Raw genomic sequence first — 22,264 nt, forward strand, 5'->3', positions numbered from 1 at the left:
TTATACTTAACTTATTATTAATTATTAACCTAAAATATCCTTAATTATTTTTTTTACAATAACTACACAACTAGTTAAAAGTATGAGAAACTACCAAACTTAGTAATATCGACAACCATAACTTAACTAAAAATTTAACAAAAAAAAAAAATGTGAGTTTTTTTTTTTTGAAATTTTAAGGAAAATTTGGCCTCTATGTCAGGTCTGGAAGTTTGGTGGTGAAAATTCTCTTTCTTTTTGACAGTCACTGCGTGGTAAAAAAGAAAATGTTGTTTATAATTCAAAACTGGAAAAATGACGGTTTCAAATTATCCAAATATATTTTACAATCCTTAACAATATTGCATTATATATTATTGATATTAATAAATGGTTTCCTTTACTTTAAAATAAATTATAATGCAACATGAACTAAATTTTTAATAATTTTTTTTTTATTATAAATGATTGAAAGCTGAAAGTACATTGACTTGCAAAAGTACCTGACCAGTAATGTTACTTTAATTTGATAACAATTAAAAAAGAATGAAAATTATTCATTTTTCAAAACAACCTTATGTTTTCAGTACTGTTCAATTTTGTTCTCCATTTTTTAAAAGTCATACGCTTATAAACTACCAAAAGTTGAAAGAAGGTATTAAAATTATATAGGCCGGTGACTTGTATGCTTCTCTGTAATAAAAGCTTTTCGTGGAAGTTACGTGTGAAAATCGACACGTACTTCATCATTTCAACTGCCCTTATCGGTAGCTTTGACCTTTCCTGCATTAAACCTTCAATGCCAAAAAATGAAAATATTTGTTACAATTTAGCATTAAACCTATAGGTAGCTTTTCTTCCTTAATCGCAGCGTATCTAGGTATTCTTTGGCTTAAGTAGTTCAATCTATTTCTTTTAAAAAGAATCTCATTTCATTTTTGTTCTTTGTAACAGAATCTTTGCAATTATTAACAAAATACAAAGACCTTCAATCACAATTTTGAAAAGTAGCAATATTTATATAGGTAGGCTAATTGGCTGACAATTTCAAGATGATGCAAAATTTAAGTATTGGCTTCTTTTTTGGCAGAATTTTGAGCATAGGTTATGCACAGCTTCATGCGACTAATAGGCTTAAAAATAAAGGAACCAATATTAAATGTAGGATTTAAAATAAGTTTTGATAAAATTCAAAAAAGCTGCAGGAAATAAAATGATATTTTTTTCAGGTTTTAAGCGAAGCAGCAAAAATCTCACACTTCTTTTATTTCTTGACTTTAAGAATAGGAATATGTGTTCCTTCTGGGTGCAGCCTGGAAGATATTAACCAGCTAGCGAGCAAACGTAAGTAATAAATTTAAATTATTTTTTTAAGAAATCAATATACAATGTAAGAAAGTTACATCATGCATTATTTCCAGCAACGTTCCGGGATTTCAAGAGTTTCTATTCATTTCTCTGCAAAACAAGTTTCTTTACAGAAGATTTCCAGAAATCAATCATTAAGGGGAAACAGCATAACCTGTAAAACTATCATTTTTCAATGAATTTTGCAACAATTGCGATAAACTTAACGTATTTAATTTCAAATTAATTAAAATTAACATCGTTAAAATTATTAATCTTTTTTCACGCATTTTAATTTTCATTTTACCATGCTAAAAATGTAAAATTTAAAAAAATTAGTGCTTATGTGAGACAAATTTATTCCGTTTTAATTCCGTTAAAAATGATTCCATTTTAATTTTTTTAAATTACATAAATTAATGTTTATTTGCAAGTAGGACTTTTGAAAAGCAAACCATTTTTGCAAAATGGTGGTGTTTTGGAAAAATTTCCAAAAAATTGCAAAAAACAAGTTACATTTTCGTGTATTACTTAAAACTAGTTAACCCAATTATAAAATCCCTACATGCAACGAAAACTATATGTGTACATTATACCAAAATTTGAAGATCCCTTCAGGTACTAGAATTTTGTACTTCTTGTGTTTGTAGTAATTCTTCAGCTAGTAGATGCTTGCATAAGATAAATAAAAATAAACTAATATTGTTTTAATTATCCATCAATTTAAATTTAATTACAGATAAATTGAAAAATACCTACTATATTTTCAGATATATGATTTTTGAATAGATGGAGAAAATATGTAATCTTTTACCCTTTGCATAGATGGGACACCATATGGCCAGTTTCATATATTTTTTTTTCTGAAACTCTAATTACAAGCAAAAATAAGTTTTTGTATTTTTTAATTGTAAAAAACATAATAGTATAATAGTTTCAAAAAAATAATTTGTTTGACAATTGGAATTATATTTGTATTCATATAAAAAATCCAAAAAAAAAGTTAGTTAGAAATTTTTTTTTCATGAAAAGAAGAAGAAATTTCAATTATGAATAATTTAATGAAAAATAGTTTCGCTTAAATGCAAAAAACTGCAAATAAATACAAATTTGAAAAATAATTGTTTGGAAGTGGGCCGCGTCTGAAAGATTTTACCTCTAGCGCAAAAAAAAACACTAGCGTTGTATGCTGTATTTAACATAAACATATGTTATTAAAATGCTAAACATAATATCTTTTACTTATTTTGATCTAAATTAAAACAAAATAATGAAAAAGGTAGGAAAAATATGCTTAGTAAAAATCCTGCGTTAAAGGGTTAACATAACTCTTCAAAAATTGTCAGAAGGGCTTATAGATAAATTTCCGATCAATTTTAACTGGTCAGCTTGACTTCAAATAAAAAAATCTTTTGCATTTTCTTTTACAGTTTTTTCATCTTTCTACCTTGATGCTCATGCATCAAGATGTGTAAAGCAAGAAGAGGAATACCCACCGAAAATAATTTTCGTTATGTAAGTATGCACATATTGTATAATATAAGTAACCGTCGTAAAATTTACAAACGGAAAATACTGGAAAATATTAGGAAATTTATAATATTAATCGATAATAGATCTAATACTTCTAGATTTTTGTAAGAACTGCCATAAATTGAGGATATCTTGCTTGTAGTGTAAAGCTAGCTCTGAATATCTAACAATATGTATCTGTTTAGCTCTTTTTCGATGTTTTAAGTAAATTTTTATTCTAAACGGTAATGAAAATTGGAAAACTTTAATTATTTATATGTCACTAAGTTAGCACTTTGGGTGGGATATCCTTACGACACCTAAATTATCCTTTTAAAACCGACTGAAACATTTCATGAACAAATCCTTCTTGATATCGAATTTAGACGCAAAACTTGCAAAGAATATTTAAAAATTTACAGCATTTGGATATTTTTTAATTTCTTTAGAGGAAAATAAAAGAAAATCCAAACTAAAAAAGTTAAATTTATTTATAGTTTTGAATAAGTACACTATTATTAACTAAATTAACATTTAGAATTAAATTTTAAAATTAGAATCAAGCAAATTATTAGAAAATTTGCTTGCAATTTGGATTTTTTAATTTGATATTTCTTGTACCAAACAAGAGCAGATGGTTCGGCGATGTCCAATAAATTGCCTTTTATTGGGGCCATAACAATGTTGTACACAGTCATGTTTTCCATACATTGCTTATTGATCAAAGCGAGAAAATAAAAGAGTAATAAAAGTTTAAAATTTGAAATTTCCTTTAGGAAAATTTGTCATAGGTTTGTCTTAAAAAAATTCCATAGGATATTCCTATGGGATTTTGCCCATGGTAAAATTTTGCCATATACGTAATGGCAAAATTTTGTCATACATGTATGACAAAAATTTGCAAGAAGTCTTAATATTGAAATTGATCATATCTATTGTAGATTTGTCTATTGCTTGGCTGGCTTTTTCATGTTAATTGGATCTTTGATTGATTTATATTGTTACTATACCAAAGCTTCGTTTAAAGGTATTTTTTTGTGAATAATATAGCTTTTGTTTGATTGTTATTTTAATAATTATTTTCTTTAATTTATTTAATAGTTATTTTTCAATCAAAATTTTAAACATTTAATTGAATTTACTGCAAGTTAGATAAAGCTCAGAAATTTTATAAGTTATTTAATCTACAATAAAATTTTAGTTATAAATATAATTAATGAAAAAATTAAACGAATTTAGCTTGAAAATCAATCATAACAAAAAAATAAATAAAAATAAAACAATAAACGTCTTTTAAAACTATTGAACAGAGGATAAAGGAGAGATTCTCAAAAAATGTCTAATGTCTGAAATGTCTTAAAGCTTAAGATTTAATTCTATAAGTTTAAGTATTTCCTCTAAAGTAAATATCATCTGGGGATCAATTACGAGGAGTGTTTTTTAAGTAAAGGCAGATCGGAAATAAAAATCAAGCGAAAGAAAATTTTCAAGAAACAAATTTATTTTCAGATTCTACACACGTTTTTCTATGTCTCAAAATTGCCAAGTTTGTTTAAATCATTATGCCTTACGATTGGATAGCCTCTTCATAGGCACTTGCCACCTGATCCGATAACCATGACATCACAGCCGTTTTCACGTCTTCGTCATCGTTGTAGTGGTTGCCACCGAAACGATGTTTGAAATATTGGAAAAATTGAAAATCGCTCGGTGCAAGGGCTGGGAGACAGGGAAGTGGGTCCAAAACTTCCTAGCCAAAAGAGTTCAATAAATCTTTTGATCTGAGCTGCTGGAGAGTTATGGTCATAGAGTCAGCATGGCAATAGTGCCGTGAACTTACCAAAACTGTCGATGTTTGCAGCGGACAGGTTTTTTGCAGACAAAAAAAATATAAAAATAAATAAATTAAAAAGAAAATTGATCACTGACTGAAAATCACTGACCGTACCTCGTACGGGACGAGTGATTCCATATTCTTAAACACTTCAAAGATCCAGAACTGACCGTGCTGGTTACCTACACAGCTGCAATTGTGCACAGTTGCACCCAAGAAATGCCGGGGTACGACGCAAGCACACATTGCGGCATTCGCGCAACCAATTAGTGTACACAGCAAAATGGTTCATGCTTAAAAAACATGCCTCGTAGTATAAACGAAATAACAAGTTAATAATACACATTATTACAATACATGAAGCACTGACAATTTTGGAATAATATTAAGACATTTTTTAACACTCTTTTGAAATGTTAAATGTTTGAAATTAAAATTATTCTAACTTTCTAATTAAAAGCAATTTCTGATATGTTTAAACATGATTATTCGACTTGATTTTTCTTTAAAAAAAGTTTTTAAACCAAAAAAATAATCTTGGTAATGAAATAAGATTTCTGATTAACGCTTTCGTTTTATTTCCAAGAGAATTAAAACACTTTTAAACATTGAAACATAAATTATGTAATCAAAAATATAGGTTAAGTGCTAATATTTCTTTTGCGTTTATTTATAGTTATCATAATTTTAGTTAAAAAATTTTATATGAAATAAGAAAGATATTTTAGGAGCAAAATTGTTGTTCTCTTTAATCGTAAATGTTTGTAATTTTTTAAGTAAGCCTGTAATAAAGTATTAGCATTTAGCATGTTTTTTTTTTCATATTAAAATATTTTTATGTATATATGTTTCAGGAACTGGAATAAGAATTCTTTTATGTTTCTCATTCATGTCAAACTTCAAGAAATTTGCAAACACAAAGACCTCGTCGGATACCTTAAGCTGCCTGAATGGAATTCGTTTTCTTTGCATGAGCTGGGTTATTCTCGGCCACACCTACCTCGTCTTGAATTTCCAAATATTTTGTAATTTTTTTAATTTGCCTATATTGTCACTATTTATTAAGTATTTGTGATGCACAAACATTTATTATGTGTTTTAAAAACAATATTTTAAATTGTTTAATATGCACAAGTCTTCAAACATTAGAGTATTGTCTGCTTTCTTTGTTTAATTTGAAAATTAAACAAATAAAACAAGAAAATTTGAGGATATATGAACTAAAAAGTTCGTTTTTTAAAAGAATGCAATGTAGAAATTTGTAAAAATTCAAATACGATAATGATTTACAACAAAGAATTTACGAAAAATCCCTTCTCTGTGATATTTCTTGCTCTGTTTGTACACATACATCTCAGAATTCATTTTACCAGATACAAAAACTGACTGACCCAGGCCTAATCATGAAAAAACGCCCACAACACCCGTTGTTCTGGCTGAATTAACACTGTAAAAGAATTGCATTACTAGTAAATCTCTCGGAAACTGGGACTCTTCGAGTTTTTCTATTATTACACACAGTTTCTTCTCAAGTGGTATTACATGAATAAACTTAGCAAAGAATACACAGATTTCCTAACATTACACCTATACTAAGAAACTATTAGTCGTATGGTAGAGACTTTTCTTTTTGAATGTTTACCAAGAAGCATGTAGTATGTTCACTAAGGAGGTTTTAGTAAATATGCAGGAAAAATAAACCCTAATAGTAAACCCATAGTAGATCCTAAAAATCTTCATTCAAAAGACAGAATTAAGCAAATTTATTTTATTTATTAGTATACGCATGCATTCGCAGGCTTGTGTGCTGAATTCCATGAGTACGGCTTATAATTTCTTTTTAAAATAGAAAAACGGAATGCATAATTCAGAGAAAGAACGTATGAAGATACATCTTGGTTTTAGGCTGGATTCGAACCTGCTACCTCCGGGCTACAGAGGACTTGGTGGACTATACCGCCTAGCCAGGATGATCCCAACCATACAAAGTGCTGCAAGCACCATACGGAAAGTTATTTTATCTTTTTAAAAGGAACATTAAAGTTGAAAGGAAAAAAGGGAAAAATTTTCAGATAGCGCTGTAAGCGTTACAGCTATTTCTCATGTAGTAAAAGACGTAACAATTAATTGTAGATCAAGTAAAAGGTGATTTCTAGCAACTGATGAGTAATTTGTAATGCTACTAAGCAGTTTCCAGTAATTTAATGTAAAATTTAATGAATCAACTAATTTGGGACGGAGGAAATACTTAAATTAAAAAATATTAGCGAAATGATAATAAAACATCTTGAAAAAAATAACGAATTCTGGTTTTTGCTATGTAGTTAAATTAAAGTAAAATATTAAAAAAAACAATATTGCAATAATTGCATTGCTATGCAAGGAAACTTCATTGTTTAAAAAAATGATTTGACTTTAATAAATGTACTTTAATATTAATAATTGAAAAAAGTAATATTGCCCACAAGACCGATAAAATGTTTTCTAAATGAATTATTTAAAATCAAAAATAAAACTTCGACCAAAATATTTTAACTATCAAATTTAAAACGTTAACAACGTCAAACGAAATTTCCTTTACCATGAATTTATTTCACACGCATTTATAACATATTTATAAATGCGTTATAAAAACAGTTAATTTCTTACAATATAAATTCAGTTATTTTCTTTTGGTTCAGACTGAAATGCAGTTTTAAGTGAAAAAAACGTTTGTAACAATCACAAGTATATTAGATTTTTGTTTCCGTAGTCAACTACAAGTAATCAGTTATTGGTTTTGACTTCTCTTATTTTATTTATAGTGGGCTTAGAAAAAGTTCGTGATTATGCCAAAGATTTCGGTTTCCAAGCTGTCATTAATGCATCTGTTGCAGTGGATACATTTTTTTGCATAGCGTAAGTATTATAACTTCCTTTTCTCAAAACTGATAGTATCTAAATCTATTTTTAACAATTGTTTGACTAATTTTAATGATATTTAATTTTACATGTGTTACTTTCAGTTATGCTTGAAAGCAGTTACAATAGAATATAATGAACTTCGAATTCTTACTTTTTTTTCCTAGTTACTATAATAATGTAATAAATATTTTAATAAAAAATAGCAGGGGAGACGTTTATTAATCTGACATTTGCTACTATTGTTGTCATAGGCCATTACGGCAAGGGGTGCGATTGTTCTTGTTTTCCTGTGGCGCCATCTATAGCCAAGAATTTGACTTCTGCCAAACCTATTTGCCACACACGCTTATAGGGTGGACCCATTCATACAACTATTCATTCATCCGTAATTTTGACCCGAACCAGAGAACGATCCCAATTAAGTACCCCCAGAGGAATAATTTATTATGGGAATATGGAGGACTTTGTAACCAAATTTAACGTACACCAGTCACCATATATTACACGGGGAGTCTTCAGTCAGCTGGACTTGAACTCCCTTTCTAACGAACGTGAGTCCAACGCCTTGCCAACCAAGCTATCTCGGCCATTTGCTTCTGTAAAAAGCGAATTTGTCCAATATAACTATTTTTCATATAATCCTTAAAAAATTCAAATGTGAAAAAAAATAGTAAAGATTGAATATTCTATGCCTGTTACCTTCGATGATTTCATCACATACTTTTATCCAGGATTACTTAGGCTAGTAGAGAAACTGAAGCAGTTTTGCAGGCTGAATTTCGGACACTAGTTGTAGTAATATTGTCTTGAGTTTGAGATTGCTCCTCTCCTTCAATAGCGTCATTTGCCTATTTTATTAAAGTTTTGGATAGCGCATTTTAATACATATCATTCGATTATTCGTTTTTAAAGAAAAGTTATAAAGCTCTTCGTATACATAAGATTATTTCATCATAATTATATGCCTTTCTTAACTTTTTCACGAAATTCGCATTTTTAATTTATAACTGAGTAAACCTAGGAATAAATCCAATTTTTAAAAGGAACCCGTGACCGGCATGTTAACAAATAAAATATTTGCCGGATATCAGGAACAGGCCGGAGAAGAGATTTTATCTTCACGATGTACCCGAAATTGTTTGGATCCAGTGCATTTCTAGCTACTATTTTAAGTTATTTCATTGTTACTTTGCGTTATGTTAAACGCGGGTTCAATTTCATTAATTGTATTTTTCAGTGGTATGCTTGTATGTTATGTGACTATAAAATTGGTCAAAATTCAGGGACGTCCATTCAACATAACCGTTTACATTTTGCACAGATTGTGGAGGTAAGTAAAATTGTTTTAATACAAAACTATTTGGAGTATCATCTTCTATTTAAACGCAAAAAAATTTTAAGAAAATCATTTCCTAAAATGTACCAAAAAATCATTTTATAAGTAAAAAAAAAAATGTTTTGAAACAAAAATTTGTCGCAAAATTACTATTTAAAAAGTATAATCTGCTTATCATAGGAAACTGAGTTCAATAATTGTACAAAGGATTGTATCCTTGGTAACTTTTTATCAAGATAAAAATTTTATTGAAACATTTTTTAATGTCTTTTTTACATATTTATATTTTTATATTTTAGATATGAATTGCGTAGAATTTAATTTAGTATTTCTTCATTCATATTTCATATAATTTTAATAACGTGTGCCTCTTCATTTTTAAATCAACTTTCATTCTTGAAAGACCAAGTCATTCGGTGTAAATGTTTATGAACGATAAATAATAAAATTATTCACTCTGAGTGAACTTTAACATTATCTTCTCCAGTGTCTAAATTAGTAAGAATGCCGTTCTTTGTGGTTAAAAGCTCTACCGTCTACTTATGGTCCTTGATTTTTAAAAATATTATAATTAAAATCAACCAAGAACAAAAATGTTTTTTTATTCTCCTCCTAAGCTATTTTTTTTCTCAAAATAATTCATAAGCGAAATGTACCAATTATATTGAGATTAAATAAAATTGATATAAACTAGGAGTGAATAGTATTTGTTAAATGATGCGGCAAGTTACGTTCAATGGGCTGTTAAGATTTTTTCACATAAGAAATTTTTTATTTCTTGAAGCATCATCGGCTCTCTCAAAAAATAGGTGTAGCGTAAAACAATAATATCGTGCATAATTACTGTAACCTTAATATTGCGTAGAATTATGTTCCCATTCAAATTAAAATATGGTGCAAATTTTCTCCAGCAACAATGTGTTGATATGAACCATATCACATTAAACCATATAATCGTTTAATTAAATTTAACATGGATAATTTGCGCACGATAACATGGTTCATTTTCTAATAGTACACGCTTCTGAAAGAAAACTAATATTCTAATAAAAAAAAGGAAACAATCTTCTCGAAATTCAAAATCGGAACCATATGCATTAACCTGATAGTGCTTTTTTATCTATTCTATCTACGTAAAAAACACATAAATGTTATTTTAAAAGATAAAGATTTTTTTTAAATCAATAATCTTTGTAAATCTCCATTGTGTCACTTAATGATATCTTAAAACCACGAAATGGAAACAAGTGAAACTTTAATGAAAACCAACATAAAAATCTCTTTGATTTATTTTTAACAATTAAAGTTATTTTGTAGGATATTGCCAGTGTATTTTTTCGTTATCCTTTTTATGCCGATGAGCGGACTTGTTGGATCAGGTCCCATTTGGTATGATACAACCCATAAATACCTGAAAGCTTGTGAAGATAACTGGTGGAGTAATCTTCTTTTCATCAACAACTTCTATCACGCTACTGATATGGTAAGATTTTACTTACTTTTCAATAAATCAGATATACAGGGTGCCTATTAAGTTAGGTCAGTAGGACATAGACAAATAATGCTAAAACTGATCTTTTTTGATGGTCCTTTTCTCAGCATCTAAACAAGATATTGCTTCAGTTTTTTTCACTGAATATTTACATATAGAGTCTCTGGACTTATTATTAGACGCACTATAAGATTCTGTGTAAAATCTTAATTATCAGGTAATACTATACAGCATTATTGTTTTTACTCGGCTGAAACCGGTTTCCACTTGTTTAAGTTCGTGTATCAATTAGTTAAAATTGTAATGCAATACATTAAAAAAATAATATATTAATGCAAATAGGAAGTCTGAGCCGCGATGGATCTGGGGATAGAGCGTTCACCAACCGTGTTTGAATCCCAGTCGATACGAATTCCGCATCCGGCTTGCATCGACCACAGTGCTGACGTGAAATATCCTCAGTGGTAGACGCATCACGGGTTAGAGTTCCCTTGCCGTTAGGCTAACCATGGGAGGTTCTTGTGGTCTTCCTCTCCATGTAACGCAAATGCGGGTTAGCTCCATCAAAAAGTCCTCCACGAAGGCAAATTTCTCCCAACACTCGATCCAGGAGTTCCCTTGCCCTCTGGATTGGGTTCAAAATTACAAGGTTACGGAGTTGAACATCAGTAGTCGTAAACCCATAAAATTGGGTCGGCTGTTCAACGACGGTTATAAAAAAATAGGAAGTCTTTAAGAAATCTCCTAAATAAAAATCCATTACATGTGTGTTTAAATATAAAAGTATTGCATATAAATTCGCGCAAAACATGTTATTATTAAAACACTACAGTGCGTCGAATAATTTGGTATAATTATAATAATATACTAATATAATACCTGATATAATAAATATTCCATATTTATTATATTCTATATTTATGTATCGTCTAATTTAACCAATTGATACACGAGAGTAAACAAGTGCAAACTGGTTGTAGTTGTGTAAAAACAATAAAGCTGTTATAGTGTCGCCTGATAATTAAGATTTTACATAGAATCTTACAGTGCGTCTAATAATTCATCCAGGGACTACACGCTTAACTATGATAACTATTAATACATATCTTTGACAGAATTTTTTTTTAAAAGATTTTAGAATTGAGAACTTTTTTTAAGAAGTTTCACCATTTTTGAGCAAAAATCTTTCATAGCTCAAAAAGTATTCCTATTAAAGTTAAAAATGTTTTTACATCATACAACTGATATAATCTCAAATATTCCCAAAAATTTCCAACCCATATTATTAACAGTTTCTTAGAAAAGGTACATCGAAAAGGAAAGTTTTAACATTACTGACATATGCCCGACTGACTTCCCCTAAGTCCACAACCACGCATAACACTAAAACGACTGCCATGATTGTTATCATCATGAGAAATTTTCAATACTAAGCTCTAATCTTGTTTAAGAAACGCTTACATCTTCTTGAAACATCTGTGCTTATATTTAACATTTTACTTATAACCTTATTGACCCTACACCAACATGTATTTAAGAGTAACGTCAACTGGGGGTTACTTTTCTCAAATTTGAAATTCCAGTTAAACATTTCTGTACTTCTCTATCGGTTGAAAAAAAAACATATTTATAATGGTGATTTATGGCGTTTAAATATAATTTCGTTGCCTTCTTTTTCAACAAAATTTCAAAAACCTGGTGACCAAAGTTACCTCTACAACCAGGATAACTTTTTCTCACTAGGTATTATGAATTAAAAACTATCACTAAAATCAAAGCGAAATGTTGTAATCAAAAATAAACTTGTGAATACTTATAAATAATTTATTATTTTTATAAACATACAAGGTAATCGTTATATAGTTAGAGTTTCGTTTTAGAATTTTCATATATAATTATTAGAAAAAACAATAAAATCTACGAAACATATACTCTGGTATGTAATATGATTACGCAGCATAATCACTTTGGATTTATTATCAACTATTACCTATTGCTTATTATTAGAGTTTTATATTTTAAGTTTTTTGAGAGTTATAGTCTGCGTCGAATTGCTAAAAATGGAATAGATTACAAAATTATTTTCTCCAGAAAGGTTTTTTTTTAAGCAATTTAAGGGTTTAGATTTTAAACCCGTAAATTGTTTATTAAACATTCGCTTTCCTCTACATCTAAGGATGGTATTCGTATCATGCAAGGTGATAAGATTTATGCTGTCATTTAAATCTTTTTCTTTTACAGGCAACCTCTCTCCCATAAATTAATCACTCTTGCACTGATAAACTATCACTGAATGAAAGCACTTTAGCCTTAATTTTTCTTTAATTACTATCAGCAGCCTCTATCGCTTACATTTAGTGCTCATTGTTCACAATTGCTCACTTTTGGCTTCGGGTGGCAAAAAGTAATCAAATCTGCGTTAATCAAAGGCAGACAAATAATTAACTGCTTTTTGCCCTCTCCCCCCCCCCCAAAAAAAATTTTTTTTAGAATGCGTATAATAATCCCATTTGCAAAAGTTACCCCAGTTGATGTACAGGTTTGAACCAATTTCTCCAGAGCTTACAATAAATTATGTTTTTTTAAGTAGAATTGTAAAAAAATCAGGACTCAAATTATTCTCGAACGGAATAGTTTTTTTACAAATGTTTCATGATTTTATTTTTAATTTTCAGTGCATTCCCCAAAGTTGGTATATTGCCTGTGATTTTCAACTGTATGTTGCAGCCCTAATTATTTTAATTCCACTTTTAAGGTAAGCACAAATAGTAAAAACAAATGTCTTTACTTGAAACAAAAAACTTTTATCCTGCCATTGAGAATATTTTATGACACTCAGACTGTACTAAGCACAAACACTTTATTGTATCATACACAAGTTTTTGGCAATATTTGTGACCAAACAATTACCCAATGCTTCAATTAGTAATAATTTAAGTATATCGTAAATAAAAGTGTTACTCTATATAACGTTTCCAGAAAATAATAATTTTAAGAATTTTTTTTTTATTTAAAAAAACAACTTAAAGTTTTCTTAAAACTAAGTGCTTTTGTTAATTCTTTTACCATTCTTTATTGAAATGGAAATATTTAATTAATTTTTCGGTCTATTTTACAATTAATACGAAATAACTGTCTCGTATTTAAAAAATAACTAAAATGTTTCAATAATAATTATAGTGTCTCTTAACTACCTTTCTTTTTCATCACTTTTTTAATTGTCTAATTGGCGTGTTAAAAGTGAACTAAGTTTCTCCTCATAAGTTAGAATATTAATTAATGTGAAGTTAATTAAACAAAATACCCTATCACACATCGAATTTATTGAAATATAATTCTTTCTCTTCAACGTCTTTAACTTAACTAAGACTTATTATTTGTTCATGTATTTATTGTAACCGTGATACATTTTTGTTTTATGTAGCTGGCAACTTAGATGCATATTTAGTTTGTTTATGTTCTGCATGGTTTCATGCCTTTATTTGTGTTAAGTAAGAAATATATGGTGAAAGAATTGAAATCTTAGTGAAAGAATCTTTGTGTAGGAATTTAGAATGTATCTTTTAAGAGAATTAATGTTTGAAGGGCTTGATTTACTCAAAATGGAATGGAAAAAACAGTCGATAACGTAAACAAATACCACGTTTCAACAACCAATAAGGATCGAGATACAGACACTACTTCATTTACCGGTATCCCATTGAATATATGCAGTTGACGTCATAGTAGAGAAATAGTGGAATTTGTAGATTCAGAAGTCAATCAGGTTTGACACAAACGCGTGACGTTGCTTACAGATATCCAATTAAATCTAATTTAAATCACATGGTTAGGCATAAGCATTTCACTTCTTCTCGAGTTGCCAGAACCAAATTCATAAGAAATTCTATTTAAATAATTATCAAGAAAACTTTATGGCCCGTAATTATCTTAATATCCAAGCATGGTGGATTTTTTCCACGTTCAGTATGCAAAGAAATACGCTATTAAAATTACCTACAAAATGGTTTAAAAAAATTTACAAATTAAAATTTCTCATTTTTTATGTAATAATTATAAATAATTAAGAAAATTAATTAAGTTTTATGAATTGAATTTTATTTTAAAAATTTATCGAATTTATATGTTTACTTCTTTCTAAGCCACATCTAAGTAAAAATAGCATTTTCTACAAAGCTCGAGTCAAAAGAAGTTGAACTAAAGTATTTATGCAGAGATTTCTCACGTATTTTTCTGAAATTTAAGCCTAATTTAAAAATTGTTAATACATCCGTAATTAATCTCGTTTGTAAGATGCATGGCGTACTTGTTAAAGAAAATTTTAAAATCATGCGTCAAAAAATTATCTACATTTATCCTTATTTTGATTGATAAGATAAAAAATTATATGAATAGCATGGATAAAGTGATTCGTATTATCGACTAGCCTGGTATAAGATAATAAAACAAATACAATGCCTCCGGGCTTAAATTAGTCTACCACCTGCTTAAGTTGACCTCTAAAGCAATGCATACACCATTGGTCAATTTGCACAGCTTTCAATGAACTCAAAATTTACAAAATGCTCTTTGTGATACCATGCGACGATACCATGTGATACGATCATTTTATGCCCCGAATGAACATTCACCTCAAATTGAAAAAAATTACCAATTTCACTTGTTTAAGGATACCAAATTTAATCAAAAGCATTAAACTTAATGCTAAATATCAATTGACACAATGATTTTTTTTTTATAACTGGGATTGAACAGATGACAACATTCTGAGTTTTGGATTATCAATGTCCAACTTAGACTTGTAATTTTGAACCCAATCCAGAAGACAAAGAAACTTCTGGATCAAGCATTGGAACAAACTAGTCTTCGTGGGGGAATTTTTGAAGGAACTAACCCGCCTTTACATCGGAGAGGAAAACTATGACAACCTCTCATGGTCAGTCGGATGGCAAGGGGATTTTAACCCATGATCCGTCGAAGCCATGGGTCACCTCATTGGGAGGCGAACGTTCTATCCACTAAGCCACCTCGACTTTGATACAAACAATTAGGAAATGTAAAGCAAAATTAAAAGAAAGAGTATGAGTACTCATCCAAAGCATCAATCCAGAAATTATACTAGGAAAAGCAGCTAATCACGCCAAAATGCACCACCTCGTCTTAGGGGAAATCGTTTAAAAATCAAATAAAATTACGGAAGTATTCCCAGAGTGCTGCAAGATTATACATGAATTTGGAAAAGATATAGACAAAAGTTAGAGGGTTCACGTTTAGTCTATAATGAAATTGTTAAAAAAAAGCACCTAAGGATGTTTGAATTGACAACATTTTTTTACAGGTGGCCAAAAGTGGGCTTATCAATGTGTGGAGCTGGAATTTTAGCTTCTATATTATATTCTGGAATAGGAACTTACGTAAATAACTACCCACCAACAATGTTATTTGCTCACCCAGATCCTGAGTAAGCATGAATTTTCGAATATTCTGTTAAAAAAAAATATGCATATCGATGCAATGATTTTTCTATAAATTTAGATAATTAAGAAATTTAAATTTTTATATAAAAAAATTATTAGTCGTACTGCGTAATAAAGTAAGGAAAAGCGATTATTTTCAGTACTTAAATGAACACTGGTCTTGTGATTTTTAGCATTTTTTTTTATTGACGACTTAGTTTCCTTTTAGAGAAAGAACAAAATTCTGGGCGGACTTTTACTTCAAGCCATTCGTACATGCAAGTCCATACTGCATTGGTCTTATAGTTGGATATATTCTTGCCGTAAAACCTGATCTGAAAATGTCAAAAGTAAGTTACCGACATCTCATAAAATTGTGTGATGATAACTTAAGAGCCATAACTTTTCTATTCTAATAAACAAATATTTAGTATTTCACCAGTTCAGGACCAACAGAAGGGGAAAGAAACGCTTCCCCTGGCCTGTCCGCTCCGAGAGTATACGTACTAAAGATTACATACGCTTACTAATACGAGAGTACCAAATTGAGATCACGTCTATGTGATCGTGGACCGCTGTAGTCAGAAAGGTTCATCTCATATATGATACCATGGGCCGTTAAGATTTGAATCACATGATTACTTATATATTCCCACGGTTCTGAATGGGAGATAATTACCGGCTAAACTTAGAGAAATAATAAGCCTGACCCTCAGGGAGGTTTTTATTTTATACTTTATAACCGTCGCGGAACAACCGACCCAATTTTGGGTTTAACAACTGACAATATACAACTCCTTAGCCTTGTAAATTTGAAACCAAGCCAGAACACAAGGGATCTCCTGGATCAAGCATTGAAAGAAATCCGCCTTCGTGAAGGACTTTTTTTATGAAACTAACCCGTTTTTGCGTTACATGGAGAGAAAAACCAACGATAACCCATGATCCATCTACCTCTGTGGATATTTTACTTCAGCACTGAGGTCGGTGCTAGCCGGGTACGGAATTCGAATCGGGCAGTCGAACCAGGTTACCTGATTGGGAGAAAAGCGCTCTATCACCTGAGCCCCCACGGCCTCCTCATGTAAGTTGTTACACTGAAGTGCCTTCTGAATTTGGAAGTGAGAATCTTATTGGAGCTGTGCAACTTTTCATCTCATTAATTCACACATAAAGGCACTGCTGTAATTCCATACATAGCGAGTAGTTTGGTTGTTGTTAATTACTTGTTTCACTGACACTATAGGTAATACTTATTATTCAGAAGACTTCGATAGGAGACAAATGGGAGGAGCTTGACGCATTCAATTTCCCAAAGAATTGGAGAATTTCCTTTTTGAGGTCGACAAAGTTAAGAATTTACCAAGAAAATGCACAAATGTATGAGAAAAAAACTATAAAATTGGGTAAACTAAGAACTATTTGCTATGAACGATTTTGCTGTCAAATGGTTGTGTCGTATAACAATTAAACAGCGTAATCAAACATTACCTCAAATTACCAACCATCAATTAACATCAACCACGCTACTATAATACAATTACTTACCAGTGCTCGCGCGTGAGCACAAATGAGGCGCAAACCCACACAGTTTTAATAGCATTGTCTATCCATAATTTAGTGATACTTCAGTGTATATAATTTTAAATATTTAAATAAAAACAAAGCATCTGCAACTTTTTCTTGAAAGATTGCTCTCCAAGCATTAGATTGATTAGATTGATCGTTAAACTCTGTGGATGTCTTTTTCTCAACTGCACTGTCGTAAAATCGGCTCAAATATTGAACGATAATATCGTGCTATTTTGATTTTCAAACTGAACCGTGTTCCCGTTCAACCATTCTTTTAGTATAAGGTAGGCTATAATACGATTCATGACACCATATTTAGGTAGCAGTATAATCGAACTATATAAAGGTTGAACACGCTCTAAAATTGTCAACAAATTTTCAACTGCATCTCCGTCTGCCATCGAGCACATTTAGGATTTATGAACTAACACCACGGTTTCCCCTAAAATGTATTATTTGATAAATGAAGTACTTAAGGCAAATTATCCTACAGTTAAAGTAAATGTGGACAGAAATAGGGAAACTGCTTCATTATCTCCTCCGTTTAAACTGCCAAATGCTTAGTTTGAATTCTTAATAGAAAACATTCTATATGATGCGCCATTATTCAACAGTATTCATCTCTTTTAAAGTTAACTCTAATTGCTGGATGGTGCTTGGCTTTCATTTCATGCTTTTCATCCCTGTATGGTGTTTTTGAGTGGAACAGAGGACGTGAACCATATTTGATGGAAGGCGTACTGTACGCTAGTCTCATGAGAACAGCCTGGACATTTGGTGTGGCTTGGATGATTGTGTGCTGTGCAACTGGATATGGAGGTAAGACAAAAGAACAAGAAGATCGGTCTGGAATGGCACAGTAGATGAAACATTTATTATTCTTATTTTACAAATAAATACTTTATAAGATCGTATTTGTTATTAAACAGGTGTGATAAATTACATTCTATCCTGGAAATGCTTCATACCTTTGGGACGCCTGACATTTATTGTGTACTTGATACATCCTATTGTACAAATTGTTACTGTGGGAAATGTTAGGACTCAAATCCAACCAGACCACTTTTTTGCAGTAAGTACAAAAACATGACATTGCAAATAAAACATAATTCTTCTATTAAGGGACGCTTCTTTTTTTTATAAACATAAAACCTATTTCTAAAATTTCAAAAGCTTTTATTTATTCATCGATTTATTTCTTGTTTGCTTTCATATATTCATCAGAAAATTCTTTAAATCGGGTCAAACTTTATTAATGAATTGTTGAAGAATTCAAAGAACAACTTTATAATAAGCTGTAAATTAACAAATGCAGTTTGAAGAGTTATTAAAATTTTACTGATATACAGTTCATGCTTCTTAAAAATATGCTTTAAAATCAAAATGCTTTAAAATCAATTATTAAAGTAATACTTCTTTTAAGAGTAAATTAAATTAAAATTGAAATTATATAAATTAAATTTTTCTATATATATATCTGAAGATGGCGCCAGCCCAAGGATAAATAATCCTGATATTTTGCCTCTTATCACATTTCGTCCAAAAATTCTACGAAATTATTAATTCAAATATATAGACACAATTAATCTTCATTTCCAGAACTAAGACGAGTACCAATATTTCGAGGGGTCATACATTTTGTTTTCCTGTATGACATAAAAACGTTGTGGTATGAAAACGTTCTCCATTGTTGCCATACTGATTACAGAAATTTAGGAATCCTAATTAAGAATTATCTTTTTGAATGATTTCTAAGTAATTTCTTTTACGAAAAACATTTAACAAGTATTTATAAAAAAAACTAAAATTAAACAGTAATTAAAAGAATACGATTGTTGATGAAGATATAATGATTATGCTTAAATATCATACCAATAGTACCGGAAAATAAATTCATCTAAAAATATTATTATAAATTTATCTTATTTACAATAAAACATTTTAGGGTATCTTAATGAATTATAGTATTCGATTTTATCTAGAAATCATGTCATCAAGAAATCAAAATTAACTGTAGCAATAGTGAAGGTTGATGAACTAAGGGAAAAAGGGAAAGTTCCCCATTTCATATCCATATATTTTAATAATCCAATCTATTATAAAAACATGATCTAGGTAAATATTTTTTAGATTCTCAAGCTCTTTGGCTTAATAAAATATCGTGCTTTACACGTTGGGCTTGGAGAGTATTATTAAAACTAAGTTTCATTTCATGCAGAAAACGTGTTTGGGCTACGTACGTACTCTGACGTTCAATAATATTATTTTATAGGAATCAAATTACAACAAAATTATATTTTTTATTTAGCTTTTTTGCTCAAAAATAAATAAGAGCTAATGTTTATTTTTATGTCTTAATAATATAAAAATTATAAATATTATTTTAATACATAACACATAAAATTACATTTCCAATTCTTTTTATCGGTAAAATCTATAAAAATTAAAAACCATTTTAAAAAAATAAAAGAAATATTTCTTCAATTCATGTCTCATAAGCACGGGTTTTCAATTTATTTTTAATAGTTTATGAGTTATTTACTTTTTACAGGTATGGATTTTCTTCGGCCACATGTGGATCACTTACAGCTCTGCTTTTGCTGGAAGTATGCTCGTGGAAGCACCTTTTTTGGCACTAGAAAAGATATTTTTCGAAAGAGCGCAAAGAGAAGATAGAGCTCGTAAGAGTAGTATACTTAATGGGACATTAAAATCTGGAAAAATTGATGACATAGCTGTCATTGTGCCTACAGAAACGGAAAACTCAAAAGGATGTGATAACTTAGCAATTGTATCCAAACTATAACATCAGTGTCAACATAAACTTTCAATATAGGAATCAACATGGTGCCAACAATAATGCAATTAAACGTCGCAAACTGTGGTGCATGACAGAAATGTGCATATCTATACCAATTTCTGGATGCAACTACGCTTACTACATATTGACTATATGTGACGACTAAATTGGGAAATGATGTGTTTGAATGACAGGGAATTATTTTCAGTTATATCCACGAACAGAATGAAACTAATTGAAGAAAGAAATTAAATCTAAAAGCAATAGCTCTTAAAAAATTATGCTGTGTTTTGTAAACTTATTTTTTCGTGTTTAAAAGCAGTATCTTCGTTACTAATAAAGTAATTTTTTTTTTCATTAGATATTTAAAAAAGCAATTTACTCTTTCCCATGCTTATTATTTTTTAAATACTTGAAAACTAATTAAACTTTTTGGTCTTCTGTCTCTGAAATAATAAATAAATAAATAATTTTTACTGCATAATTTTTAATAAATAAAAAACAAATGAATAAAATAAGTAAAGAAAACATCAATAAATAATTTAACAAACTGAAAGAATCATATTTAGGTCTATTAAAACATAACTTTTGTAATAAAAAAAGTAAGATGTGGGATAGGCGAAACGAATAAGTAACGGTGCTGAATCGGCAATGGGGGGGGGGCGAAACGACGGGACCGAAACAACGTGACAGAAATGTCATGCACCACTGTGCATGACATTCTGTCACGTAGTCATAATTACTTCAAAATGCACAAAATAAATTTTATGCGTTGTTTTTTAACCTGAAATATTATCGACAAAAAAAAATTATCCTGCATGGATAGTAACTTCGTAAGCTTTCCTTGTCTGTAGAAGTACTCTGAAAAATTTTCATCAATTCAAGCCCTAGTAATGGTTTAAAAAAGAATCTTGTTTAATAGTTTAAAAATGTATGATGTATTTATTATTAATACAAGTAGAATGTATATTATGGAACTCTGAAAATAAAACTCAAATAAAAAAATTTGCGGAAAAAAATATTTTGAGAAATATTAAAAATGAGAATTTAAAAATGTGTAGCCAACTGCAATTTAGAAATGAGTATCATGATATTAATAAGCCGAATTCAGCCCTATTTTAAAAACACGAATTGCAAAATAAAGATAATACAAATAATTTGCATCGTCAAGAGTTACATTAAATTTTACTTTTAATCTACTACTAAACATAATTAAAAGGTCATGAAATGAGGATGATGAATAGCGTGTGAAATAAGGAAGGATTTTATCTACTCTACATCAAAATTTCCTGGGATAAATTTTATAATCTTTTGTGACTTGTAACTAATAAATAATTCTTGAAATTGAGGAAAATCATAGTAGTTAAGTCATATCTACTCCTTCGCAACAGAACAATTGGAGAAAAAGATTATAACAGTTCATATTTTCCAAAGTTAAAAACTTTTTTATTCCCTAAGAAGCGCTGAAAACTACTATTAGATCAGAAATATGACAGACAATAAATTGAAAGTGCACAGAAAATATTTGTTACATTTCGAAGGTTGCAATCGGGAGTAAATTTTGTGTTATTGCCCTATTTCATAGTACAATGAGTTTGTTAAAATACATATTTAAAAATATATTACCGATTGAAATATTGTTCCTTTATTTTTGCGTTTGTTTTTATCCCTTTAATTATGTTATGTTGTATTGTTTCATAATTTATGGTCACCATTTTGTGTATTTTTTATGTACGCTAAATAGGCTATAAATAAAATGTGTCATATTTATGTTGTTTTAATGTTATTGTTGAAGTCATTAGTGTTTACTCATGTATATTTTGCTAGTAAGTTAGAGTCTGCTTAAACATAATTTTCTCTTTAAAAAAAACGAAACCTAGTTCAGCAAGAAATGAACAAAATTCATAAAAAAAATTACATCACATTGGTAATAAGAAGATTTTACATCACCATTAAATCAAAATAACTGGCAAACACTTGGTGCTTAAATGTACGTTATTATACGTATTGAACATGTACGTTATATTGAACC

The 22,264-nt window shown here is 29.7% G+C and overlaps 1 protein-coding gene across 1 annotated transcript in view; it reads left to right on the plus strand.

Annotated features, from left to right (window-relative positions):
• LOC107452074 (nose resistant to fluoxetine protein 6) overlaps window positions 1–22,002 on the plus strand; it is a 43,938-nt gene extending 21,936 nt beyond the window's left edge. The window contains exons 4-16 of the mRNA XM_016068362.4: window positions 1,209–1,323; window positions 2,757–2,841; window positions 3,780–3,865; window positions 5,527–5,697; window positions 7,477–7,570; window positions 8,814–8,906; window positions 10,230–10,395; window positions 13,080–13,159; window positions 15,743–15,865; window positions 16,090–16,210; window positions 18,065–18,251; window positions 18,362–18,504; window positions 19,984–22,002. Of these exons, the coding sequence (XP_015923848.2) occupies window positions 1,209–1,323; window positions 2,757–2,841; window positions 3,780–3,865; window positions 5,527–5,697; window positions 7,477–7,570; window positions 8,814–8,906; window positions 10,230–10,395; window positions 13,080–13,159; window positions 15,743–15,865; window positions 16,090–16,210; window positions 18,065–18,251; window positions 18,362–18,504; window positions 19,984–20,238 (1,719 nt within the window). The 3' untranslated portion in view covers window positions 20,239–22,002. The remainder of the gene's footprint in view (window positions 1–1,208; window positions 1,324–2,756; window positions 2,842–3,779; window positions 3,866–5,526; window positions 5,698–7,476; window positions 7,571–8,813; window positions 8,907–10,229; window positions 10,396–13,079; window positions 13,160–15,742; window positions 15,866–16,089; window positions 16,211–18,064; window positions 18,252–18,361; window positions 18,505–19,983) is intronic.
• The last annotated feature ends 262 nt before the right edge of the window (window positions 22,003–22,264 follow it).

This window comes from Parasteatoda tepidariorum, chromosome 4, assembly GCF_043381705.1.
Source record: "Parasteatoda tepidariorum isolate YZ-2023 chromosome 4, CAS_Ptep_4.0, whole genome shotgun sequence".
In the NCBI taxonomy this organism is placed as follows: domain Eukaryota; kingdom Metazoa; phylum Arthropoda; class Arachnida; order Araneae; family Theridiidae; genus Parasteatoda; species Parasteatoda tepidariorum.